At 33.9% G+C, this 18,847-nt stretch overlaps 2 protein-coding genes across 4 annotated transcripts; one reads left to right on the top strand and one right to left on the bottom strand.

Moving 5' to 3' along the window:
- Positions 1 to 270: 270 nt before the first annotated feature.
- Positions 271 to 12,058, top strand: LOC140047397 (nicotinamide/nicotinic acid mononucleotide adenylyltransferase 3-like). Of its 2 annotated transcripts, XM_072092409.1 has the most exons (10): positions 271 to 416; positions 1,872 to 1,960; positions 2,203 to 2,319; positions 3,409 to 3,517; positions 4,591 to 4,698; positions 6,259 to 6,356; positions 7,174 to 7,275; positions 7,714 to 7,772; positions 9,122 to 9,228; positions 10,573 to 12,058. In XM_072092409.1, exons 1-10 carry the CDS (start codon positions 332 to 334, stop codon positions 10,644 to 10,646), a joined length of 948 nt encoding a protein of 315 aa, XP_071948510.1. In that variant the 5' UTR covers positions 271 to 331; the 3' UTR covers positions 10,647 to 12,058. The 2 variants fall into 2 exon arrangements, with proteins under 2 accessions (XP_071948510.1, XP_071948511.1); XM_072092410.1 differs by lacking the exon at positions 4,591 to 4,698 and having other exon boundaries at positions 10,573 to 12,051.
- A 50-nt stretch (positions 12,059 to 12,108) lies between these two features.
- LOC140047396 (protein-lysine N-trimethyltransferase SMYD5-like) lies at positions 12,109 to 18,673 on the bottom strand. Of its 2 annotated transcripts, XM_072092408.1 has the most exons (11): positions 18,584 to 18,673; positions 17,788 to 18,036; positions 17,456 to 17,577; positions 17,086 to 17,155; positions 16,592 to 16,759; positions 16,083 to 16,153; positions 15,659 to 15,765; positions 13,996 to 14,052; positions 13,802 to 13,896; positions 13,225 to 13,295; positions 12,109 to 12,834 (listed from the first exon to the last, which is right to left on the bottom strand). In XM_072092408.1, exons 1-11 carry the CDS (start codon positions 18,665 to 18,667, stop codon positions 12,726 to 12,728), a joined length of 1,203 nt encoding a protein of 400 aa, XP_071948509.1. In that variant the 5' UTR covers positions 18,668 to 18,673; the 3' UTR covers positions 12,109 to 12,725. The 2 variants fall into 2 exon arrangements, with proteins under 2 accessions (XP_071948509.1, XP_071948508.1); XM_072092407.1 differs by lacking the exons at positions 12,109 to 12,834; positions 13,225 to 13,295 and having other exon boundaries at positions 13,319 to 13,896.
- Between the last annotated feature and the right edge of the window lie 174 nt (positions 18,674 to 18,847).

Raw genomic sequence — 18,847 nt, forward strand, 5'->3', positions numbered from 1 at the left:
CTATTTTATATCACTTTGCTCTACTGGCTCCAAGTTGGGTCCACTTGAGCACAGTGTATTAACATACGAACAAATTAGTGACTTATTTCTATTTTATATCACTGTGCTTCTCTGGTGCTAAAGTTGATCCACTGAACCAGTTACCGTAGTACTATTTCTATTTCGGAAGTAAATAAAGGCATAAATGGCGCTCCGTAGAAGTAGAGAATGCTCGATCGTCGAAATATGACGCTCTGAATATACCTCAATATTTCATACGTGCCTCGTGCCTCTTATCCTATCTTATCTTATCTTGTTGTTTTTGTTGTTGCTGTTTTTTTACGAGCGAAAAATGGCTTCCTCAAGTTGTACACGAGTCCTTTTACTATGCTGTGGTTCATTTAATCCGATAACAAATATGCATTTGAGAATGTTTGGTAAGTGATCCCAGCATACTTTTATTTGTTTATTTAGCTTAGCAATTTTGACAATTATAAGTACCTCTTAACATGGTATATTTTCTAGGGCCTAGCCTAGCCTACTACTAGCTAGGCCTTGATAGGTCGATGGATGGGTTATCAGACGATCGGGACGACGGACGATCGGGCCCACTTCAAGACGATCGGGCCCAGAGACGATCGGCCCAGACGATCGGGCCCAACAAACAAGACGATCGGGCCCAAAACATTCTCGGAAAAAAAAAAAAAAATAAACAATAATATTAATAACAATCAAAATCAAAATGAAAAAATGACTGTTTTGTGACCTTGTTTGAACAGGTGTCTACTACTACTACAGTAGGTTAGGCCTAGACTAAAGTAGCTAGTAGTACAGTGCTAGGCCTAGCTACTATAGTGTAATGAATGAATTCCTAGCCTTTCTCTGTGAATAAAGGGGTGCAGGTCAAGTCGGCCCCAAACCGTCTCGGCCAAAGTCAAGTCGGCCCCACGTCATGTCGGCCCCAAGTCAACTCGGCCTCAAGTCAACTCGGCCTCAAGTCAACTCGGCCTCACGTCAACTCGGCCAAAAACTAATCGGTCAACTCGGCCACAATAAATTATGGAACGCAAAAAGTGCTTAATATTATTACGATTCTTACTATCCACGTTTTAAAAAAAATGAAGAAATAAAAAATATAATATCATATAAAAAAATGAACTCATTGCCGATATGAATAGAAGTACCCGCATGTTACAAAAAACACGTGCAGGTACCGTATTTTAGGAAATCGAAGACGGAGGCCTACGTTCCACCATTTGGCCGTAGAAAAAATGATCGTACATCGTTTTTGTGCATGATTTGCGTTTTTTAAAAAGGGGAATCCCCCGGTCAGCGAAAACATGTAGCAGTTGTAGATATCGAAAAAGCTGGCAAACGCGCAGGGAGGCTCAGCTACGAAATTTTATTAAACGTAAATAAAGGAAAGTTGGTGAAATCATTCCTATTTTTTTGGCTAAATATATTATTGTCTAAATAATAATATTCATTAAAAGTCAGAATTATTCATAGTTAAAAAATTGTGAAGAAATATTATTTTATCAATCCCCTTCATTTGCACTTTTTGCGTTCCATACTTTAACGGGGCCGAGTTGACCGATTATATTTTGGCCGAGTTGACGTGAGGCCGAGTTGACTTGAGGCCGAGTTGACTTGAGGCCGAGTTGACTTGAGGCCGAGTTGACTTGGGGCCGACTTGACTTTGGCCGAGACGGTTTAGGGCCGACTTGGATCGAAACCGAATAAAGGATGGTGTATCTATGCAGCTACTGTTAAAGTAGCCTCTAGGCTGATCAAATTTTCCCTCCACTCTGGACCATATATCCATGACATGATGATTGATTCATGATGTTATAATATATTTAATCAATAATTATTGATATTGTTTTTTACAGAAATTGCAAAAGATTATCTACATCGTACTGGAAACTATAAAGTTCTTGGTGGTATTATTTCACCTGTAAATGATGCCTATGGAAAGAAGGTAACAGATATTCAAACTTTACAATCTCAATACAAGATTCATTCTTTCTGATGATTCTGAGCACTACCCATTTATGGGAGAAAGTAATTTATTTTAGTGAGAAATATAATAATAATATTTTATTACAATTTTACAAGTTACATTCACAGTGTTCTCTTGCTATAATTATTTTCAGTTTTTCTTTTTAATTAAATAAAATTCTATACTAACTAAAACGTGACAATCTTTCTTTTAACTCTCAGGATTTAATTGATAGCGTACATCGCTTGGAGATGTGTCGTCTAGCCCTGCAGAGTTCTGATTGGATCAAAGTTGATTCATGGGAATGTGAACAGAACAAATGGCATCCAACTGCTAAGGTACTTTTCAATGTAAAAGGTCATTTATTATTTAATGTCAATCAGATGTGCAGGACACAATAACAATTTTACAAAAACAAAAGACATATCACAGAGACTAGCTTTACAAATATATTACCAGGAAGGTGAATCAGTAAAAGGAAATGGCCTTGGCACACTGGGTACAATTGCTTAAAATATAAATAACAAATAATACTTGCTGAACATCAATATTGAAACAAACAACATAGTTTCTATTTTTTACAATTTATTTTTCAATTCTCCTTTCTTTTGTATTATGAAGCTTTAACACTAATAATATTATAGAAACTATAACATGAATCAATATTTATATAATAATAGAGCAAAATATTGATTATTTCTTTGTGAAAAAATACAAAGCAACATTCATAAATGAACTAAAAGGATGACACGCAAAATCGTAAAGCGTTCCATATTTTTTTATATACGGCCATACTGCGTTGAAACACCGGTTCTCGTCAGATCACTGAAGTTAAGCAACGTTGGGCCCGGTTGCGTTCTGGATGGCAGACTGTCTAGAAATCGTGGCGGGTGCTGTATATACTGGAGAGTGATGGTGTATTGGTAATATCGGACTAGCATGTGATAGGCATGGGTTCAAGGTTATCTGTACCATACTAATTACATCCTTAGGCAAGATGCTTTACTCTCATTGCCTTCGCCTTCGGATGGGATGTAAAGCCGTTGGTCCCGTGTACTTAACAGTGCACGTTAAAGAACTTGGTACACTATTCGAAATGAGTAGGGGATCGCCTCCCGGTGGGCTGATCTGGTAGGCGCTGCACTGCTGGCTTTCTTGGGTCCGTAGAGGGCCTAATCCGAATTTCCTCAGTTTCCAGTTAAGCACGAGGACTAAGATAAATACCTTTACCTTTTTTAAATTACTATTGTAAAATATAATTTAAAATAAATAGAAATGTATTCTTACATTGTATGTAATATATAACTATCTGAGGCTATTTAGTAGTAAACATGAAAAAGACTATAATCCTTGTTAATTTGTTCCAAGACATATATAATAATAATAATTGATTTTTCAGTTCTAAATGTCAAATGTTACTTGTTTAGGTATTAAAACATCATCAACAGACTACACCAGCAAAGTATATGACAAATAAAGATGCACAATCAAGAGGGGTAAAAAGACGGAGACCGAACCAAGGAGAGAGTACGCAAGGTCAGTATTTAAACCAGTCATCAAGCTTGAGATCCATACACTCAGTGGCGCAACGCAGTGGCCCTCCAAGGCTTTTTCAACATATTTTAAAGCATGCTTCCTCTAGGCTCTGCTCAGGTGCCACTGTAAGCTCCAGTGCCCCTGGGTTTAGCCAGTGGACGCTCACCGCTGCATACAGTAACATAATAGATGATAAGAAGCTGTACTCTTCAAAATGGTAGTGTTAACCTCTGTCTACACTATCAAACTAGTTTGACAAAAAAAGTGTGATGTCCCCAAATATGGTAGTGATATGCTTAAATATGGTAGTGATATGATATCATCATGTCCATATATGGACACATCATATTTCTTTGTCACATAAAGTTTGATAGTGTAGACAGAGCTTAACAACCACATTTCACTATGAAAAAGAATGTATGATTCAAAGCAAAATAATTAGAAATTGCAATTTTTTTTGTTGCTTATCACAATCCCCAAATTGTGTAATGATATCGTTATTTTGCACATGTGCCTTTGCACGGCTTAACGACCCATCTGAAGGACAAGACAAATAGTATATGACATAACATGTCTCAAACAAACCCCTTTTCAAACATCTTCACCTTTATTACAATAGCTGATTCTTGGTACAGTCAACTCTCCCAATACCGGACTCTCCGAAAACCAGAAACTCTCCCAATACCAGACTTTTTTTGAGGACCAAAAGGTCCCAAATTTATATTTACCATTAAAAACACATTCCGAATACCAGACTTTCCGGAAAACCAGACTTATTTGGCCGGCATAAAGGTGTCCGGTATTGGGAGAGTTGACTGTACTGTGTTGCATATGTATCACATGTGATGCTTGTATCATAGCCCATAAGCCTATTACATTAACATAATACTGGCACTACATGTGATACCTATGTGACACTGTATCACAGAATTTGCTATGCTACTGAACATATAATGCTATGTAGAAATACTGTACTACTATATACAATTACAGAGAATCGGGTGACAACACAGTACAGATCCTTGTTTTTCTTTTCATTCATCATTTGTTTTTATTACTGTAATTTAACAAAGACAATGAAGAAAATAATTCAAGAGTATCGCCACGACTACAAGGTCGTTACAAGCCAGTCAAGTTGACACCATCAATACCTAATACCCAGCGTTTTGTACATTCAGAAGGTACAGTAAAATGTACACCATCACAAATATTTGAATTTCTGCATGTGCTTTCTTCACTGAGTGTTTAGACTGAAATTTCTACAATATTTATTCATGTGTGTTTATGTTGTGTATTTCTGTTTTTGATTCTTTGTGAACAAATAACCAATTACCAACAATGCAAATAAGAAATCGAACCACATTTTAAGTAACTAGTTATACAGCATTCTCAAAATAATAGTTAAAATACCTTTATTCGATTGGTATTGGAATTTAACCCGTTATTGCCGTGTTATTACTGCAATGCGAAATAATGGTTATTTGATTGACCGCCGCTGACCTTTAAATGAATGAATATTTAAAATTTGTTGTTTGTACACAGATAAAACTCTTAAAGCTCAGGTACAGGCATGAATTTTAAATATAATATTTGGTTAATTGTACATAAATCAAATATTTGTAACAGAAATCAAGATGAAAAAACATGAATTTTCCTTAATATGGTCAAATACAAAATTTGGCAAAATTCTTCCATAAAAACCAGGAAGACTTTTTTTCAGTAGTTAGGTAGTAAACCTAATGTAATAACATGTCTGGTGACTCCCTAGAAGGTGAAAAAAGATGGTGGATATACAGTGGATAATTTTTGCTATAGCATGAAAATAAAAATCTGAAGTTGAATAAAAATACCAGAAATGTATATTCAAGTTATATTACCTATATTTAGTCATCTGATAACATTTTTTACCACACTGTTTATTTTTCATAGCTTTTTAAAATGCCTCTCTATTTACAAAATTTGTGTACAAAAGAATAGAGAATTTACTGTGTAATTTGAACTATCCCCCCACTGATAAGAAAGTGCTTATTTTCAACAAGCTCGTGTAACACAAATTAAATGCCAAAAATTATGAAACATAGGGGAAACTATAGATCGATAATTATTGGAATGTATGATCAATAGAAATTTTTTGCCCGCACCTGGCCTTTAAGATTAAATATAAAAAACATCAAAAATATGAAAATGAAAAACACATCACACTTGTTGTGTATACCTCAATACTGTACACCAACCTGCATTTTTCTAGCATGGATATCAGATTATACTATTATTATTATTAAGTTATAAATTGCTTTAGTTTTGCCTTGGAAAATAGTTATTGTATTAATATTTTGAGTAAAGCCTGGTTCCTCTCCTACTAAATGCGACTTTGCCCCAATGAGCGCTCTCAAATTTGTTGTGAACAGGGCTTTGCTGAATTATTTTTTATAAATTGTGAGTGTGACTGCCATTTAAGTTCAATGAACATCACTGGCTTATGATGTTATTATCTCTACACAGTGTGTACACAAATTTGTATGCTGCATGCTTTGTGACCACTGTAGGGAAAATTTAAAATCATCTGTTGATGCAGCAGCGTTGATTATAGAAATCAAACTTAAATATTGATCAGACACTTTTCGAGGTTTTATTATTTTCGATCATTGCACGGATAGTCACATGATGGCTTATGAACCAATCCTGTTGCCCTTTTTAACAAATAAAAACATAACTGTATTAAATAATGTTGTTATTGACAGCTCAAGATCAAATAGAGGGCGACATAGAAATCAAGTTATTGTGTGGTGCTGATCTTCTCGAGTCTTTTGCAGTTCCTGGACTTTGGTCTGATCAAGATGTGAGTTGATAACATATTGGTGGCATATCGACACAAAGGGTCTTTTAACGGAGATAAAAGTTGTTGCATGTGCAATCTCGCCCACTGCTCTATGAGACACCTATCACAGTAGAAAGCATAATTATAAAATGAAAGTTAAAGATGTATTGTCCCTTTGACTAATTCCAAAAAAAATTTTACAAAAATCTTTACAAAAAAAGTGGGTAATTTTGAAGTATTATAATAGATATTAACTTTCACCAAAAATTAGTTGAAAAAAAAATTATTTAACTGAAATACAGACGTTTTTTTGTTCAAAAAATAACTTTGACTTCCAGTCAAAGTTTTCGATCAAAACATATCTCATAATGCAACGCGCTTGTTTGGCTACTCTATATGCATAATCATAAAACTTCCTCATGATCTGTGTGAAAATACCTACTTAACCGTGACGAGTTGTAAACAAACCTAATTTAGTATATACATAATGCATACTCATGGTTTGAAATCTTTGTTTACTGTCGCTCGTGACGATTTTCCAGATGAAAAGTAATCAAACTAATTTACCTGTTAATTACGTAAACTTGTTGTTTTTGGCTCAAATTTTCGACTTAAAGTGAATAACTTTAATATTACTTTGATATGGCCACTTTAAATTTAGAATATTTTGACCTTCATTTTTTTGTGTTTCAAGGGACAATACATCTTTAAATTAAAAACAATTTTTTCATTTTTTAGCTTACAGAAACCTTAAGTGTAGAAGTAAACATGAACAAAATTAAATTAATAATATAATAACATTCACTATATAAATGTGGTTTTTATAAATTTTTTTCAGATGGAATATATTGTTAATAAACATGGACTTGTTGTGATAACTAGAGAAGGATCCAATCCTCATAAGTTTGTTTACGAATCTGATGTTCTTTATAGAAATTTTGTAAGTTTTATACACCTAATCTCGTCACACTCAAATATCTAATCCGCATCATGGTGAACCAAATATGCCCCCTGTAAATTTTGAAAAATATAATTAAATGCAAAAGATAGAAATTGAAGTTTAGCTTTTCATTTTAAAATATAAAATAACATATTTGAGCTTGGTTCCCACTAGGATGCAATGCAATCACGTAATGCAAGTAATTTGACCAATCATAAGCAATGTGAACTGTCGCTTGTCATTAGTCAACTTGCTCGAGATACTTGGTGGTATCCTAGTAGGAACCTAGCTTTATACAAACATGAACAATTTAACATAACAAATTTGGCGATAAACTAATGGTGTATCTAATACAATATATCATTTCATAAAACTACTGTATATATTAATATTCTACTTTGATTTAATCTCCAACCTTTTGTTATTATGATTTTACAGACGAATATTCATATTGTCACTGAGTGGATTTACAATGAAGTGAGTTCAACAAGGATAAGGTATGATGGAACAATAATTGTGTATAAAAAACGAACAAAACAATTTTATATTAGGTTACCAACCTTAGGTAATTTTATAAAGAGTATATTCTAATAATTTCTATTCTAAAAGAGTACCAAATACAACTAATGTGTTATTAATTGTCCTCAGTCTAACAAATGGAAAGTAAGGAAATGTATGTGGGAGGTCTGTGCAGGTTAGGCCTAGCCCTCTACTTGTCCACATCGGCCACAGCACAGTACGTATCCACCCACTATGGTCACACACTGGGCCACTCTCCCATATTGCTTTTGAAAAGTGAATTTTTTGGGACCAACATCTTTATGTCTTATTCAAAATCCATCCCTTGGGATGCTCTTGTTTTACCTCATATTGACTATTGTTGTTCTCTCTGGGGCTCACGAGCACCACTCGTTGCTAAAGTCCAGAAACTTCAAAATAGAGCTAAAAGAGTTATTTTGAAAGTTCACCCTCATACCCCATCCCACCTTATTGATAACACCCTTTCCATCTCATCCGTTTTTCACCGTTATCAGTTTCAAATTGGTTGTCTCGCCTATCGGGCTTCCATCAATACCGTTCCGGTTTACATTCGCATGTTAACCAGGACTCAGCCCGGAGGTCGACCAACTACCAGATCAATCTCTAATTGTAATTATATTGTTCCTCGACCTTCATTAGAGATTTTTAAACAATGTTTCAGTTATAAAGCGCCTATGTATTTTAAAATGATTCCTAAAATCATTCGACAATCTGAAAATATTATTCCCTTTAAACGTGAACTTAAAGAATTTATTTCCAGCTAATATTGTTCGTATTGTGTATATATATATATTTTATCTGTCAACGATTTTAACTTCTATATGAATTTTTATAACCACTGTACATTTTTATGCCTATTTTATGTCATTTGAATATTCAATATTTTATGTGTTTTACTGTATGTATGTTTTATTGAGGACCCTAAATGATCAGTTCCATTAGGAACTGGATAGGCTACCCTCAGTAAAGATGGTAATAAATAGATAGATAAAAACAAGCATTATGACACAAGATGAGAAGAAATTAATTATATTTCAATGTTCCCTGATGGTACAGGTTTTGAACCTATGATTCCTTACCTTAAATTCATGCTTCCTTCATTTTAAGGGATCACACAGCCAGCATATTCCAAGCACGTAGTCAGAGGGGTAAACAAACTTTTCAAATTAACAACTTGACTTGCTCGTAACATTTTGTGCCACTTTTTTGGAAAAACAAACTCCCTGTAAAATTCCTGCCCACAGGCTTATATCCAGAATCTCGCCTTTTCCAGAGTGAATTTTCTCCATGTCTCTTCATTTTACAGACGAGCACTGAACCGCAATGAGAGCATACGCTACCTAGTTCCTGACCCTGTCGTTCAATACATCAAATCCAATGAACTTTATCACAAGGATAATAATAAGCATCAAAGTAAATAGTGAGCATCTGCAGGGGTTCAGCTTTTATATAATTCCACATGGTAATCACAACACGCATTTTAACAATTTAGTTTCTATACTTACTGATCAAATAAACGAAGTGTCGCTTATAAAAAAGTTTTGGGGTGGTGCGGACTTAGTTGTGGAACTGATTAATGAGAGTGGTCTATGTTTATCATTTGGACAACATTTATAAAATGTTAATAAAATTATATTATTTTTTAGTAATAAATTTTTTTACAATACAATTGGCCAATAATTTTGTTAAACATGTTCTGCAACAGAGGATTTTCAATATCATGGTGACTAGTGACCGTATTCACCATTCACATTTAATTTTAAGGGTGTCCCTTAGCCTAAGTGAATGCATTATGGGAAATATTTATTGAGTTAAATGAATTATAATATATACATACATATATCTCATATTTAAGTGTGATTGGTGAATATGGCCACAAGACTTGCGTAAATGAGGTGATATCCTAGCTATTAATATTCAATTAACCTTTTTAATTTTTCTGATGGCCATTAATATCAGTAAAGTACACTTATTAGGTTATTTACTAAATTTTTAAGTCAACGTACAGACCTGAATTACCAATAACAATATGTCTCAACCAAAAATTGGAGTTTGCGAGGATTTTTAAAGCGCATATTAAACTGAGCCGTTTATTTGATCATCTGCATGTTCAAATAAAATTGTAATTTGTTTAGTTGGGTTGTACTTAAAGTAATAATTAATGTAAATTGAATTTGAGCTAAAATAAACAAGTGTGGTGTACTGTAGTAGTGGTGTACTTAGTACAGATGATTAAAAAATATATAGTTTTGCATGGTTCTTGGTGTGATAATCCCTTTTGCAGTTCAAATGAAATGATACTGGGATTGGGTGCAGGTGGACCTGAGGTTCCATCAATGAATTTGGTGGTAATGAATTAGTAATAATGATTGGTATGTTGTCAATTAGAAGCTGTAGAGGGTGCACTTTTGTGAATTGGTTAGTTTTTATACGGTGTAGTTTTTATTATGATTTTTACTTCAAATTTAATAATTTACTCGTATTCATGTATGGCTGTGATATAAAAAATCGTATAATCCCAACCAAATTTAGGCTAAATTCAGAATGCAAGACTAGTAAGGTTCATTGTTATGCCCATCCACCCCCCACCCCACAAAATGTCATACGTAGGTCACCCATCACTATACTTGGGTCAAATATGGTGTTCATTATGTGACTGTGCATATCATATGACTGGAAAGATTTTAGAATAATAGTTGATTATGGTGATGTTTGTCATGTTGGTAAGCAATATAACCTTTTTTTTTTGTATTACAGAAACAATGCAAGGATGTTGTCTTTGTGTCTTTATACATGCATTCCAAGTATGTTGGCAAGGTTTTGTGAAGTGACATGATCCTCAAGAGAAGGTCATGTGTTCCAGAGATTTAAGAACAAAGCTGTCAGAATGATGGGGATAAGGGATGTAGTGGTTGGACCCTCTTCTCTTCTTGTACTTCCCAGAAAGTATTAAATTAAAGATATTATTATAAATATAATTATATATAATATCGTATTTTCATATTTTATTCAAATGAAGTAAAACCATATATTCCATGTGTCAATTGGATTTACCATTTAGGTATTGTACTTGATTCAACTTAGTTTTGTATTATGTGTTTACATAAACAAATGTAGCATTAGTAATAGGGATTGTGAAAAATTGCTATAAATCTGATGTGTGTGAACGCGCACTAAAAGTGACTCCGTACTATGCACGCAATAAAGATGTGAACGCGCACTAAAAGTGACTCCGTACTATGCACGCAATAAAGATGTGAACGCGCACTAAAAGTGACTCCGTACTATGCACGCAATAAAGATGTGAACGCGCACTAAAAGTGACTCCGTACTATGCACGCAATAAAGATGCAAGTAAATTGAGTTAATTGCTCATCCCTCTGTGTCATTAACATCAATATATTTCTCAATAGATATTTTGGAAATACATCCAAACTTAAACTCAGATAGAATATGAATGTAAAGTGCTTCTCATTGGGTGCAGTACGTATTACCGGTGTCATTGGGTGCAGTACGTATTACCGGTGTCATTGGGTGCAGTACGTATTACCGGTGTCATTGGGTACAGTACGTATTACCGGTGTCATTGGGTGCAGTACGTATTACCGGTGTCATTGGGTGCAGTACGTATTACCGGTGTCATTGGGTGCAGTACGTATTACCGGTGTCATTGGGTGCAGTACGTATTACCGGTGTCATTGGGTGCAGTACATATTACCGGTGTCATTGGGTGCAGTACATATTACCGGTGTCATTGGGTGCAGTACATATTACCGGTGTCATTGGGTGCAGTACGTATTACCGGTGTCATTGGGTGCAGTACATATTACCGGTGTCATTGGGTGCAGTACATATTACCGGTGTCATTGGGTGCAGTACGTATTACCGGTGTCATTGGGTGCAGTACGTATTACCGGTGTCATTGGGTGCAGTACGTATTACCGGTGTCATTGGGTGCAGTACGTATTACCGGTGTCATTGGGTGCAGTACGTATTACCGGTGTCATTGGGTGCAGTACGTATTACCGGTGGTGTAGGTTTGCGTTTGAATGTAGAACATGCTAAAAAACATAATGAAACTCCGAAAAAGAAAAGAGCGGGTAAACAGCTAATAACTTAACTAGTAGTGTTTGTATTTCGCAATAGTCAATTTCATGCAATATAGGTTAGTTTTGTAGAATGTGTTTTGTTTTATGTTCAAATTCATTTAAAAAATGTATTCAAATCATGTTTTGCTAAAACAATAAAAATATTTTAAAAATAACTTTTCATTATTAGTTTGTTTTAATTATGATTGATTTTATTATTGTACAGTCTGTAAGTTGCCAAAATTATTAACTGGCCTATTGTATGGAAAGTTTGACAAGGTTTTATGAAAACTGGAATCCGACCGATGTAGAATAAAGAAACTTGAAAATGGCATGCTTCAAGTGAACTGGCACACTTTGTTTGTAATCATAATTAACTACATATTATTATCATCAGGTGCCGCATCTGTGATCATTTTCAGTTCAATTGTATTACATACTATCAATAAAATTATTGATACAGTACAACGCTTCCTTTGGAAATTTCATGCGCATCCAACAGCGAGCACAATCAATTACAGGATGGTTAAACTATTTAATTATTTATCATGGTTATAAAAAATAAAGTCTCATTTGAGGCTTAAGAAGTGGAGTTGAAATAGTTGTGAGTTATACAACCCAGGCACTAGGCAAGGATTGAACCCTGAACCTTAGCCAGGATTGACTCCTGCACCTTGGGATTGGAAGGAAAGCATGTTAACAGCTCCACTTCTACTTTGTTGGGTTCCAAAGGATTCTACTGTATATAGTTAAGTACTGTATCTGAAGACCACAGATGTGACGACCGGACCATTATAGTAGCAAGATGCTGATGAGAACCATTCAGTCATCTTCTTCCATCGATGAATCATCCTCTTCACTACTTGTCTGATCTGGGTCATCGCATTGTTCTCTGCACTTTGAACAATCGCAAACAAACAGATAATTTAACCTAAAACAGAAAAAACAACTTGGATATAATGCGAAAAATGCATGCAAAAATGCTGAAAATATTTTACAAATACAATACAAAGTCAGGAACAGTTTAAGAACTGTGCACAACTTTCGCATACCATGGCTGTATCATTCGCTCATAATTTGCATATGACGCGCGCTTATGTTGACCATGTGATCTAGCATAATTATGTAACAATGTTAAATTTATTGTTTAAAGTATTTGTAACAGACGCCACGGCAATACAAAATATTAAATGGCACATGAATGCGAAATGCAGAAGAAAATATGTGCATCAATGTTTATCTCTCTGCATTTAAATTAAAATGAATGTATTAAGATGCATTTAAGTCTTCATGTATCAATCAATCAATCAGAAGAACTTACTTAAGCAGCTTTTGTCTGGAATGTCGGCTTCTTGTTTGTGCACACTCATCCAGATAACATATGTTGATTTCCTTCAATATTAAAACAAGATTCAATTAGACATAATCATGGACCGAGAAACAAAGCTGGATGGAATTTAGTCTCTTACTATAGCCGAGCATGCTGTTTGTAGATTGTACAAGCCCACATTTGTGAAGATGTCATATTAGGTGACTATAAATAATAACCTAATATTTTATGAGCCACTCTTACTAAAAAGGTCTCGCAGCGATTAGAGAAAAGTAGACGATTTTAAAAGGTTGAGTTCTGAGAAGAGACTAAAACTGTGAAAACATTGACCAATGATGTACTGTATAATGCACACCTTAAGGTAATGTAGTGCATTATGTGCTGTGGTATGCATAAATGATGGATGAATGAATGCAAAATACAACTTTAAAATATGCCACGGAATGTAGCCAAGGCGTTGGGAATTGGGGTGAGTGGTGAAAATTAAAAATTTCAAACGAGGAAAGCACCTCGCCTGCCTCATGCTGGCTACGGCCCTGGTAGCCACAATACACAGCTCTATACTCACGTCACCCTCTGCTATATTTTTCAAAGCAACTAAACTCATCGTTGAATTCTGGTCCAGAAACTGCACTTCAGCATTCGGATCACAACTATGGTTACCTTTAGTTTAAAAAAAAACAAAAATGTATAAAAATTAAACCAATAAAACCAATCTATAATGTGTAGATTTTGCTTTCTAAACCACTAAAATATACTTACAGCAACTTTGAAGTGAATACAGAGCTGATCCCTCACAATTCAAAAAATTACCAGATTCTGTAAAAGGTTCATAATAAATATTATATATTATATAGAAAACATAAACACAGTTCTACAGTCATCAAATCAAATTTTCTGCTTATTTCTGGAGGAATATTTAGCTTATGTACGGATTTCACTTGAAGAATATTTTCATAAAGTTGAGCTTCATTTAAATACTCTGGAGTGACTAAAGTAAGGGTTGGCGATGTGTTATAATTGTGTTATAATTAAGAATAATGAAATAGATGTTGTCAATGAATTTAAGTATCTTGGTACCATTATAGATAAGGACTTTTGTTGGACGCCTAATACAATATACCTTACTAAGAAAGCTAATCAGCACCTGTATTTTCTCAGAAATTTTAAAAAGTTCAGAGTTAGTGAGGATATTCTTTATTTATTTTTCTCTAGTGTTATTACAAGTGTTCTTTTATACAACTGCATTGTCTGGTTTGCCAGTCTATCGGGAATAAACAAGGATAAATTTAAGAAAGTTTAGAATTACGAACAATTACATCTAGATTTGCTTTCTCTAAACAACTTAACGAATTACTTTTATTTAAGTATATAAAAGAATAATCTATAATTTACAATGTTTTATATATTGTTAATCCATCAGATATTATCTACTGAACTGATATGGTTTTGTTTATTACAGTATAGTACATACAGCACTTTACGTTATTTATTTATTATTCAAAATTTTTTGTTTTGTTTTTGACGTTTTCAAATTTTTATTTTCTTTTAAGTTCTGTTATTTATTTGTTAATTTTGTAGCTTAAGTTAGTTAAGATAAAAGGTACCAAGCTTGATTAGCTTCGGCTATATCTTGGCTACCTTTTGTATTGAAATTGTTTTTGTTTGATACAATAAAAGAAGAAAGAAAAGAAAAAGATGTCAAAAAGTAATATGAAAAGAGCTGGCAGAGTAATTGGCTGCAATGTAAAACACGTCGATGATATACATACTGACTATTTATATAAGCATTTTGTCAAGATCATGAATAATACAAAACACCCTCTAAATCAGTATATTGTGTATCAAAGGTCAGGTAGGATTAGGCCTCTTAAGGGTCATACTAATCGGCACAGAAACTCCTTCCTAGTAAACTGTAGATTTTTAAGATAATGTTTCAGTGTAGTATTTATTTATGTTGTAGTGTGGTGAGTTCTTGCAGCAAGCAAGAAGAATTTCAACTGTCACATGTTTGGCCTTTGACAATAAAGTTTTCTTGTATCTTGTAAATCCAAAACTGAAATGTGTACAGCATCATAAAATCATTTTGTTCATAAACTATTGATATTTTTTGTGTTTGTTACTACTTCTGAGGACAACCAATGTAATTTGATTGAAACGTCAAGAAACTCAACAGTTCTTTTCAGAACTATACATGTGGTGCACTGCAAACTTATATCAACTATTTTAACTGTCATTAATATACAGTATGAGACTAATCTATATCACATAGATATCACATAGAGTAAAGGCATTGTATGCTTAGATTTCCAAAGTTTGGGTGAGAAGGTGAGAAGACGTTTGTGGCTATGCTAAGCATTGGGACAATACACTGGTATTTATCAATGGCTAGTCATAACATGACGGTTCAACAAAGAAAAATTACCATTTTCAATATCAACATAAATTTGGTCAATAAAACTATCTAACTTTTGTCTTTCTTCTTCCTCCAAATGTAGATCATCACAATTACTTACATAAACACTCAATGAACTGAAATAAAGTGAAAAACAATCGTCAAATCTCTCAAACAAACCGGATCTGACAAATGACAGATACAATGAACATTCAATGTGAAATTAATGAAGGGTATGTTCAGACACAAATGCTATACTTCAAAAGCAACATGACTGACTTGTTATGTAGAAAATCTGGTGTGATAAATAAATTGTAACAATGATTAATACAGTTTTATTTATATCACTTTTAAATATATTACCTGTATACACATTGATAAAATTACCAGAAGGTCTAAAACTAATTTGCACAAAATGATATTGGAAAATAAAAAAATATTACAAAATACATACCTAGTACCCACTCCTTGGCCATTGGTTCCTATGAGAGCAAACAGTGATCGGATACCTTCAGGTGTAAACCACTGTATTAAAAAAATGCATTTTAGGCCCTGTTCGTAGCGATAGAATTACAGTGTTTTAGTACACAATGGCTATTGTACAGTGAAATGTGTTTTTGTTTTTACAATGCGCACTGAACCGTTTCAGATGATAATGGTTGAATGTACAATTTTAGCGTATTATACGTTAGATGTAATTCAACGTTCTATCAACATTTATTATAATATAAAAAGAACACGTTCTGGGAAGAATGAGATGATGGCCTGTGTCTGAACACCAACTCCCCCCCCACTGGGGTTTATAATTTACTTGCAGCTTCGTATGAGAATACTCCATTGGTGTGAATGACTTACTGTATATTCAAGCAATAACTTGACACTGTATATGACATGATACTGTATTTTACACAAATCATTAATTACCTCCATACAATGTTTGGTAAGATACATACTGTTACTTACATGAGCTACGGTGTCCTCCTGAAGAGCTGCCGTGAAGACACTGAGCAACGTGTCAAACTGTTCTTGAAAACGTGTTCCCATTAATTTATGAACTAATTCTTTTTCCTCATTGGCTGTTGCTCGACAGAAATTTGCAAATCTTTCGATTGCATTATCTTTGTCTTTTGCCTAAATGAAAGCATTTTTAGAAACAATTCTTTAAAGTAAAGTCTTTATCCTCCAAATAAATAAATATATATGTATATAAAACATTTCAAACATGTTGATAATAAGCAATTATTATCACTTTATTATTTTTTATTTCATACGCATCCAACAGCAAGTAACTCTCCAATTACATTTGAGGCTTAGGTAGTGTAGTTTACAGAATCGTGAGTTGAAACCCTACGTTAGGATTGAACGCTAGATTTGGGTTTGGAAGGCAAGCATGTTAACCACCAAGCTACAGCTCCACTATTACCTCTACAGTAAATAAAACTGTCTGTGTGGCTCACTTGTTTTATAATAGCAATCATCTTGGCTAGTAACATAATACTTGTTGTTTCTGGTGGGAAATGCATATTCCTAAACAAAAGTAATTAAATACAAAGTTTATACTGGTGAAAAAAGGTGTCAATTTAAAATTATACCCAAACAATTTTAACCCATGAATCATGTTGACATTGGTATGCTTAGTTTTTCCATAGTTTCCTAAAAAAATGACTGGGGTATTTAATAATGTTTAACACTTAGAGGCTTCACAACATTAGGCACTATATAAATCCAGGATATTATTATTATATACAATTTTGATTTAATTTCTCGCTTATTGGCCACTGAAAAAGTTGGCAGGTATACAATTGAATGATCAATCAACCAACCCACCTCCATACATCCTGTATCATTACTAGTGGGTGATCAGGGTCTGGTGGATGCTGAGAAACACACAAGACTTGATGGTACTTCTGCCATGCTCTTGAGCGGCATTCTTTACTGCAGTATTCCACCTAGGATGAAAAACTAAGCTTTACAGAATGCAGAACAAAAAATATGTTGAAAGCAAGAGTATTATTACAAGTATTTGGGAGAGGAGTTGTGATTTGTCATTAGAAAAAATCCTGACATGACAGCACTTTAACCCAGGACCCTTGGATTGGTAGTCAAGCATCATAACCACCAAGCCACAACTCCATTACCTCATGATCAAATTAACTAACCCGGCATTGGGGACACTCCACATGGCTTTGTGGGTTAACTCGGCAGCACTCTGGATGAGGTAGAACAAGTGATGGGTTTGCAGACAGACGTTGAGCATTAGCTTCAGCTGTTTCAAGGGCTTTCATGCAGTATTCACAAGCTTTATACTTGTAGAATTCATTCCAGAGAAATTGAGCGCAGACCAACGGAACTTCCTTGAATAGAATGCTGCCTTCACTGATCTGATGCGCTGCAAATAGCCCTTTTCCCTAAAAAATATATAAATAGTATTTTGAGTATTTAATTTTATTAATTAAAAAAAATTTATTGAAGCATGAAAATAGCATTACATTTACAAAAACAGCATTCACATAAATATCTAGCATGATACATGTTAATTAATCAATATTACATGAAAGAATTACTGTACAAGGTCTTAGTAATATCTATATATAAAAACAATGTTGAAAAGGCATTTTGTGTTGCCAAATATTTCTGATTTTTTGAGAGATATTGATAATGATATAATACATAAATCCATGTTAATCAGTCTTTTGGATGGATATACTCTTTACAATTTCTTTCATACAAAGAGTTCTCAAGCATGACAAACAAAAGAGGGAAAAACGAGCAGTTCTGAAAGCAGACCTAGGCCTACTATACTAGGCTATCATACTGTATAGAGAGCCCGCCCCTGATTGATATCGTCGATAGCTGACTGGCGGTCTAGTAGTAGGAGAGTAGTATACCTAGGCCTAGCTAAATTAATTAATCTCAACCTATTAGTACTCCTATGTGATGTTAAACATTACTCACCTTATTGTCATCGATAAGTTTAATATAAACACTTTTGATATCATCATAGGACGAGTTTTCATCTACAGTCACAACAACTTCCATGGGCGCAGCCATCTTTAATTTATGTAATGACCTTATTAAATTATATCGTAAAACTTTATAAATAATTTAAATCACAAATTAATATGGAATCATTAAATTAAATAGAATGAGAAATATAACAATATAATTTAATAAAGTAGTTTTGAATTTTAAAAACTATAATTTGATAGCAAATTCTTA

Source organism: Antedon mediterranea, chromosome 4 (assembly GCF_964355755.1).
Source record: "Antedon mediterranea chromosome 4, ecAntMedi1.1, whole genome shotgun sequence".
NCBI lineage: Eukaryota > Metazoa > Echinodermata > Crinoidea > Comatulida > Antedonidae > Antedon > Antedon mediterranea.

What these genes read in the sequence shown, in the direction of transcription:
- LOC140047397 (XM_072092409.1), top strand. Translation starts at nt 332, where the DNA reads ATGGCTTCCTCAAGTTGTACACGAGTCCTTTTACTATGCTGTGGTTCA. An exon ending in TATGCATTTGAGAATGTTTG is followed by an intron (nt 417 to 1,871) that starts GTAAGTGATCCC and finishes TGTTTTTTACAG; the next exon opens with AAATTGCAAAAGATTATCTA. An exon ending in GTGAGTTCAACAAGGATAAG is followed by an intron (nt 7,773 to 9,121) that starts GTATGATGGAAC and finishes TTCATTTTACAG; the next exon opens with ACGAGCACTGAACCGCAATG.
- LOC140047396 (XM_072092407.1), bottom strand. Translation starts at nt 18,667, where the DNA reads ATGGAAGTTGTTGTGACTGTAGATGAAAACTCGTCCTATGATGATATC. An exon ending in TGGAGTGTCCCCAATGCCGG is followed by an intron (nt 17,578 to 17,787) that starts GTTAGTTAATTT and finishes TTTTCATCCTAG; the next exon opens with GTGGAATACTGCAGTAAAGA. An exon ending in GGCCAAGGAGTGGGTACTAG is followed by an intron (nt 15,766 to 16,082) that starts GTATGTATTTTG and finishes ACTTTATTTCAG; the next exon opens with TTCATTGAGTGTTTATGTAA.